Raw genomic sequence first — 8,682 nt, forward strand, 5'->3', positions numbered from 1 at the left:
TCCTTGGATATATTGAGTTTGGAGAAAATAAGATACACAGAAGTGAGTATATCCCAATAAATAAGTTTGAAGTTCAGGGCAGAGGTCAGAATTAGAGTTAGAGATTTGAAACTATCTATAATAATAAAAGTGTAATATGCTAATTAGACCAGATGTCCTTCCGGACTTCCTTCTGGACGACCTTCTGGACAAAGCTGGGGCTATGAGGGAAGCCCAGGTCCCTGGTACCAGAGGGAAGCCGGTGCTGGCAGCTGGGGCAAGGAAGGCCTACTCTTGCACAAATTTCATGCATCGGGCCTCTAAGTATAGTATATAGCTAAAAATCCTAAGAATGGAAGGATGTTACCCAAGAAAAATATAGAATAAGAAGAGTAATGGGCAAAGGATGGAGCCCTGGAGGAAAGACCAACATCTGTGAGCTAAGCAGAGGAGTAGGTATTCTTAACGGAGATCAAGAAGGAATGATCAGAAAAGTATTGTAGAAGATCAGCCATGAAGACAAAGTGCTGAAGGCACAATAGGAAGTGAAGAAATGGGGGCACTGAGTTATTTAGAATGTCACTTTATAAGATGTTATCATTGTCAATATCATGATCATCACCATAATCACAAGAAAGCATTTGTTGAGGCTCCTTCCAATTCCTGATTTTAATTAAATATACATTAAAGTACAAATATATTACCTGTTTTTCACAAGCCAGTAGTCTTTCCCATTATAGTTACCGTAGCCAACCGCTAATACACCATGATTCACATTTAGAGTACAGGCTTTGTCATAGTAGACACCTGAGAATAAAATGGGTGGAGATGAAAAAGAGTGAATGGTATGTGATAATGAAGGACATTTGAAAATGCTCTTACTTTTACTAGACTGTTTTGCATATATGGCTAAGGTTAATTAAAATTTTAGGAACATATACTCTAATTTTTAAACTATTTATATTTCTTAATTCTTTGCCAACAATGCTGTGTTTGTTAGTTTTTTTGTCAAGTTTCCTAAGAAGTTTTCTTTGATAAAACTGTCACCCTTTTCTAATTATTTTTAACTTATATACAGTTATTGTATTTTTTTTATGAGAGGGAGAGATTGCTTTGTTGTTCCAGCTACCTATGCATTCATTGGTGCTTCTTATATGTGCCCTGACCAGGGAATGGGACCCTCCACCGTGTCCTATCCAGATGACCAGATGACCATCTAACCAACAGAGCTAGCCAGCCAGGGCCTCCTGAATTTCTTTGTGTAAATATTCCTAAATTGTTTCTTCCATACATTTTCATTCCTTAGTAGATGAAATGATTTTGTTAAAATTTTTTGTTACTCTTCCCCTGAGGATATTTTTTCCATTGCTTTTCAGAGAGAGTAGAAGGGAAGGAGGAAGGGGGAGAGAAAGAAACATTGATGTGAGAGAGACACATCAACTGATTACCTCCCATATGTACTCCGACAGGGGGGGCAGGGAGTGAACCTGCAACCCAGGTACATGCCCTTGACTAGGAATCAAACCAACAACCCTGAGGTATGTGGGGGCCAACACCCTAACCACTGAGCATACCAGCTAGGGCTAGATGAAATTATTTTTAAGGTGAGGTTTAGAAAAAATATTATAGCCTTCTACCCATCAGTGGGTGCCCTCCTTTATACTGCTATGCTGCACCTGCAGTCCACAGTGGCTACAGTGGTTAGGAGCACAGGTGCTGGAGTCAAGTAGCACAGTTTCTAATCCCAGTTAACCATTTTCAGAATGTGTGACTTTAGGCAAGTTAACCTAAGATAAGTTTTTCATCTGTAAAATAGGGTTATTGTGAGGATTAAATGAGATAATGCATAGAAAGAATTCATCATGGTACTTGGCATATAGTGTTAGTAAACTTTGGTAAGTATTACTTTACTAGTTAGAACTGGGTATAAAATGTGTATATGAAATGGAGGGTTCTGCTTATCCTACTCAAAACTTTCAGAGGTGGATGTTCTTTCTAATAGTGCAAGGGCAGAATATAACAAGAGGATATTATATCTGAGTTTTACCACTTCTGTAGAGGAAGAAAGAAGGATGGCTCGCATCTATAGCAACGGACACAGGTCCTTTATTGGCCACAGCTTCTTTCAAGGCCTCTTCATTACCAAAAGGAAGTTCAACATACTTTGAACATGTGGCAGCTCGATTTTTTACATCATACTGGCACTTTCCATCCTGCAAAAAAAGAGTATAAATTAGATAAAGAAGTATACTTCACTTTCTTTCATAAATCACCAATATCCTAAGTTTGGACTTCAAATATCTTTTCTTTCCTCATTTAGCCTTTTCAAGTATCTAAGGTGCCTTCCTGTTTTTGAAGAAAGAAAAATCAAATCTTCCAAAGCCCAGTTCCATGATTCATCAATAGCAGAGGATATATAGAATTATTCTATTGTTTTACATTATGCACATCTTCATATGTGCATAAGTTGCCAGGATAATGTCCCTCACACTCTAAGGTGGATTGTAGGGGTGTACAACATAAAGATCATAAACTCTAGACTAGAGCTTTAAAATCTTTTTGGTAATATAATGCCTACAAGATGATCTGCAGTTTAAATAATGGTTTATAACAACCATGTAATATGGAAAACAGTATGTTTCATGTGGGAAAGGGGGGGGTTACTGATTCATGTTTGTTTATACAACTATGCTTTTTAAGTGCTTAGTAGAAAAAGAACTTGAAAGAAATAAACCAAAATAATAGTAGATAAGGTAGGAGGTTTTGGAGTGACTTTATCTTTTCTAAATTTTCTGCAATATAGATGGATATATTACTTATATTTGTTTAATAAAATATATTATGAACTCACAAGGAAGAGGAAGAAAGCATTACTTAGTTTTTTAGTAGCTAGAAGAATGATGTGGTTGATGATCCGAGATAAGAGTAATCATGGGAGGCTACAGGACAAAGAGTTTAAATACCAGGCAGATATTTAGAAAGAATTTTAAGGAAGGTTTGCTGAAATTCCACTTCTAAGCATGAATTGTATTTGCTTGTCTAAAACCAATATGCCACTGATAAATTAAGAAGGCTCTTGCATAAGAAAGAGAACTCTTGAGAATTTAGAATTCCTAATCAGGATTCTTATACGCATAACACTGTTTCTCAAGCAATTGGCTTGGTGGTGAGTTTAGTACAGTCAATCAAGAGAGATAAGATCTTGGGGCAGCCCAAAATATTTCCTTGCGACACACCATGGCTTTATAGGGATAGGAAGCTTCTGAATCGATGCCATTGTTGTCAATGATATATTGGAAAGCCTCTGTCATGAATCCACCATTGCAGCCTTTATTGCTGTATTTTCCAGTTGAGCAATCCACCAGGTTCTGGACACTCAGAGACACCAGCTTTCCTGTCTTCAGCTTCAGCTGTGCTTCCAGGGCCCCCACAGCACTGAAAGCCCAACAGGAACCACAAGAACCCTGAAACAGAGGCAGAGTCATATAGGCAATCATAGAAAGTTAGTAACATCCAAATTGGGCAACACCCAACATGTCAGCCCTGTCCATAGTTTCAAGGGAACTATTTAGTGCAGTGATTTTCAACCGGTGTGTTGTGGCAGGGGCACTGGGGTGCTGCAAGAATTTCTAAAACATATACCTGACTATTCAGTCAGGGAAACTGACTTCTTTTCCCTTAGATTGTCAAATAAAAACGTGACAACAGCGGCCCTGGCCGATGTGGCTCAGTTGGTTGAGCGTTGTCCCAGGCACCTAGAGGTCACAGTTCCATTCCCTGTCAGGGCACATGCCTGGGTTTCAGGGCTTGAGCCCCAGGAGGGGGGCATTTGGTAGGCAGCCAATTGATGTTTTTCTCTCATCATGTTTCTCTTTCTCTCTCTCTCTCTCTCTCTTTCTCCTCCCCCTTCCTCTATAAAATCAATAAAAACATATTTTTCAAAAATGACAACTAACACAATAGCTGTCCAGTATGAATGAATCAAAATTATACCTATTTTTTGTGTCAGATAGGCAAAAAAAATTGTTGTTGTTGTTGTGACACAGATCTTAGTAATTTGTTTATTTGTGCCATGAGATGAAAAAGGTTGACAATCATTGTCTTAGACAATGGGCATGAAGGCTAAACCCCTGCTCATTCTCTGGGCAAGGTTCAGCCTTGATAAAGATTTGCAAATGGCTGAGCTCAAAGCATAATTGCCATATTCAAACACATTAAGAAACAGTACTTATTAAGCATGTACTAAATCCAAGCTATTTTCACCCATAAATAAAGGAAATAGTTTCCTACAATAAAATGATTTGAAAGGACCTGGGGTGATTCCCTTGATCTAAAATGCCCTTTCTCCTGCCAAATGATGCCATGCCTGAAACATAAGGTCAAAAATTTATTTTAGCTTCTGAATTTTTAAATCCAAAGATATTTTACAAACAGAAAAACAAAAGGTATAGAGGGTCCAGAGCCCAATCATAATTGCTCTCACTCTCTTCTCTTCTCATCCCACCTTGCTCTCTACCCAAAGAAAGCACACTGAATTTGCTTTTGGTTAAAGCAAAACCACCTATTAAAATGCAAGCACCCAGGGAAAGAAGTTCATTACATTATTTATAGTCAACACCTAAATAAGCAGTTTATCAGATCTTCCCAAACTTTTATTTTAGATAATCTCCATTAAGAAACCCAAAACTAGCCGAAACCAGTTTGGCTCAGTGGATAGAGCGTCGGCCTGCGGACTGAAGGGTCCCAGGTTCGATTCCGGTCAAGGGCATGCACCTGGGTTGCGGGCACATCCCCAGTAGGAGATGTGCAGGAGGCGGCTGATCGATGTTTCTCTCTCATCGATGTTTCTAACTCTCTATCTCTCTCCCTTCCTCTCCGTAAAAATCAATAAAATATATTTTAAAAAAAAGAAACCCAAAACTAGTTGAAAGAAAAATAACTAGGTGGAAAAAGAGATGAACAGTAGCATTCACTCATTAATTTTTACATTCTTTATGGGTCACAAGCCAGGGCAGGTGCTTAGAATATTCTGAGTCTTCCTTACCTAGATCTCTAAGGTGATATATGTGTTTTACTCCTATTTAGCCCTAATTTAGGATTTTTGTAGCTTTTTTTTTACAAGCAAAATAAAAGAAATATAAAAACATAGAAACAAAAATTTAAAGCTGTATTTCTTATTCTAACAATGCAAGCCTAATCGAATCAATTGTGCGATTTACTCTGAGCTCTAACTCCTTCCTCTCCTTCCAACCTGAATTTCATAAGTGAGATGGAGGGAGATATTCTCTCACAGACAATATTATTTCCCAAGCAGTTAGCGTGGTGGAGGGTCCAGTGCAGTCGATGGATAGCATGAGCACTGAAGGTCTGTCTTGACCTACTTGCTTAGTTCACAGTTTTTGTATAATGTGGCTCTAATCGTTAGTGAGGAACACAAATAAAGAATGGTATGTGGTCCTTGCTCTCAAGAAGCTCACACTTTAGTTGAGAAGACAGAATAATAAAAATAATTAGAAAGTACATCAGGGAGATTCACTGCCAAATTATGTAGCTAGACTAAGTATTTACAGGAGAGAGAACTCTACCTGGGGTACAGAGGCCTGGCATGATGGTACTCACCTGGTATTTCACTTCGGTAACACACCCCTTGTCTCTCCAGTCCATAGAATCAGGTAATTTTTGATTAGGGTTTGACTTGAAAGTGACATTTCTCTGCCATTGGCTGGGAACTCTTAAGGAACTCATCAATAACATTACTTCTTCACTGGTCTACAAGGCAAAAAATGTATATATATCCTTTCATTTATATCCTGCTTTTCAATATCCTAGTAACTATAACTCTGAATATACACTGAGTGGCCAGATTATTATGACCACCCCCATCAGTACAGTGAAGTGAATTAGTTATGCAAATAATAATAATAATAAAACCTTGAGAGTATTTGCTTAGGATGTTTTCAATATTCAGTATTTTTGGAAGTGTCAATGAAGTACTGATGGGGTGGTCATAATAATCTGGCCACTCCGTGTATTTGACATCTGAGAAAAAACAAGTGGTAGTTGTGACCATCATAGATACTGTTAACTACCTCGTGGGTGAATTATCTGGGTCTCTTTTTTACTCTTACATTTTGCATTAGTATCCCAGTTAGACAGTGGGAAGGAGAAGAAAATTATAGAAACTAGAAGTTACTGGGAGATAGATTTTTGGTTCAAAGCAAGGCATAATTCTATAAAAGAGCTGTCTAAAAAGTGAACTGAATTGGTCTTTCTTGTGAGAAAGCATTACAAAGGAGAGTCCAACATTTAAGCGGGAATTTAATCTACCTAGGATGTTCCCTTCCAAGGGGTACGGTGATTCCAAGGAGCAAGATCTCAAATGATCCTATGATTCTTAATTTTGGCCACAGTGGTGCAGTTTTGCAGGGTAGATCAGAATCTAAAATGGGAGATTTTTTGTGTGATATTAAATGCCTGCATTCCCCAATTAAGAAAGCAGGGGGACCATATTAAATTGTCAATTAGACTTACATGAGTACGGTAACTACAAGATTGTGAGTAGTCTTACCAGGCTTTAAAAAATTGGGCAATGCTTTCTAAAATCAATAAAAACAAAAAACAATAGTAGTCTATGACTTTAAAATAAAGAAGGGATTTGTTAAGGAAAGTGGTCACAGTAGGACTAAAGGAATCTGTACAAATTCTTGTCTTTAAATTCTGCATTTTTTTAACTTTGTACATGTAAATAATTGGCCTTTGTCATTTACTTTCAATTTGCTTTTGAAAGACAGAAATCATGCTTACCAAGAGATAAGAGTAGGATTATCTGTGGTTTACCTACCATGTCTGCCAGGTGGTTCATGCCTAGATCATATGAATGCATCCCCATTGAATGCTCCAGGTTGTGAAGCATCACATATTTCAGATTCTTTTCCCAGATGAAACGTCGTGTTACCTCCTCATTCTAATATGTAAGGAAAAAGAACATAGTTGTACTGAATCCTGCACAAATAAGTGTTCAGTAATGAAAATAAACGTATTATGAAACATTCTACCAAATGCGGATCTGCAAGGGGGCATCTAAATAAATGAATATATTCAATATAACGGGTAAAACTATATATTAATCTTAATTCTTGCTCTTAATTGCTGGATGTGATTAATATTATTTTATGATATATAATGAACTTCTTCAATCTGCTAAAGAGTTTTTTTTTGTTTTTTTTTACAAAGTGCTATTGGTTGAATTATATCCTTTGTAGGTAGTAAATTCATGAAATCTTTACAGGTTTAAAAAAATTTTTTTTGCCCTCAATCTTGAAAGATAGTTTAACTGATTATATATTTCTAGCTATGTTTCTTTAGTGATTTGAAGCTATTTCTCCATTTTCTTCTGGTATTTATTATTCTAAACCACTAGAATAGAAAAAACGGAATAAAGAAAAATAAATATAATGAAGTATAGGAAAGGAAACAAGAAATGAACTTATTGAGGTAAGTTAAGTAGGATAATTAAATAAGTTAAGGTAAGATACCAATGGAAAGTCATTTTTATTTCTCCTTAGGGAGTGAAATCATTAAAAAGAGAGATAGCTTTAATTTAACCAGACAGTGGTGCCATCTGCACATCTAACTCTAGTGGACTTTGAAATTAGAGTAAGGGTGAAGTTCATCGTTCCAAGAAAACAACTCAGGGTACATGTTCTACTCAAAGTATCTTTTTATACAAAAATGATACATCAAATAAGTAATTGCATGTTTGCCTACAAACTCATTAGTATTATATACAGAGTGTCCCACAAAATGTATATATACAATGTCTGTAGATTCTACTACATTTTGAAAATGAAATGTATTTTAATAAATACTGCCTTTATAATTATTCAAAGTATGTATACCTTTTGGGGGGACACCCTGTAGTTACAGGACTTAGTTATTTGGAGCACTAGGGTTAAGGACTTAAAATCAAAATCAGTAAGTATGTTTTGAAATAAAAACAAGAGTACAAAGTGGGAAGTGAGAGTCAAGAAACAACATCTGGCATTCCATCTGCCAGGGGCGGAAATCAGGGTCTTTTATTTCCCAAACATGTACTCTTTCCTCATGGCCTGGGACCTTCACTCTAGTTATCCCCTTTGCTTGCTCCCTGGCTTCTATCCATTCTCTGCTCAAATGTCACCTTATACCAGTATGTGAGGCCTTCCCTGACTGTCCTATAGAATAATCATTCCCAGCCTCCCCCAGCCATCACCCAGGGCCCTTCCTACCCTCCATGCCTCGCTTTGTTTTTCTCTACTTCACTTATCACCATTTAACATACTATATACCTGCTTATTCATTGACTTATTTCCTGTCTCTCCTACTAGGGTATAAGCTCTATAAAAACAGGAACTTTGTTTTTTTTTTTGTTTGTTTCCTGCTGTACAAAGAGCAGAATCTGGCAAGAAATGTGAACGGAACATTTATTGAAAACACTGCTTGTAAGAATATAATTTGAGAGGGATAAAGCACAGAGCACTAGAATTAAAGCAGATCGCTCAAGTGGCAATCCCGTCTACCTCTTCTGTGTATTGCTTGCCATAGGTTTTCTTCCAGAGATCCCAGTGGTGATCCAGCGTGGGGTCTTTGTGCAGCTGTGCCATGGCAGAGGAGCACCCCAGCAGAACCAGGAGCAGCCATTTCATTCTGCGAAAGGAAAGGTCA

General features: G+C 37.3%; 1 protein-coding gene across 2 annotated transcripts in view; it reads right to left on the bottom strand.

Annotated features, from left to right (window-relative positions):
* Window positions 1–8,682, bottom strand: part of CTSS (cathepsin S) — a 16,047-nt gene that overhangs the window by 3,974 nt on the left and 3,391 nt on the right. For both annotated transcript variants that reach the window (XM_015558732.1, XM_006755649.2), the window contains exons 3-8: window positions 8,538–8,664; window positions 6,821–6,943; window positions 5,599–5,748; window positions 3,216–3,443; window positions 2,027–2,192; window positions 684–786 (exon numbers count right to left, since the gene is read on the bottom strand). In XM_015558732.1, coding sequence (XP_015414218.1) covers window positions 684–786; window positions 2,027–2,192; window positions 3,216–3,443; window positions 5,599–5,748; window positions 6,821–6,943; window positions 8,538–8,664 — 897 coding nt within the window. The remainder of the gene's footprint in view (window positions 1–683; window positions 787–2,026; window positions 2,193–3,215; window positions 3,444–5,598; window positions 5,749–6,820; window positions 6,944–8,537; window positions 8,665–8,682) is intronic.

This window comes from Myotis davidii, unplaced genomic scaffold, assembly GCF_000327345.1.
Source record: "Myotis davidii unplaced genomic scaffold, ASM32734v1 scaffold653, whole genome shotgun sequence".
Taxonomy (NCBI): domain Eukaryota; kingdom Metazoa; phylum Chordata; class Mammalia; order Chiroptera; family Vespertilionidae; genus Myotis; species Myotis davidii.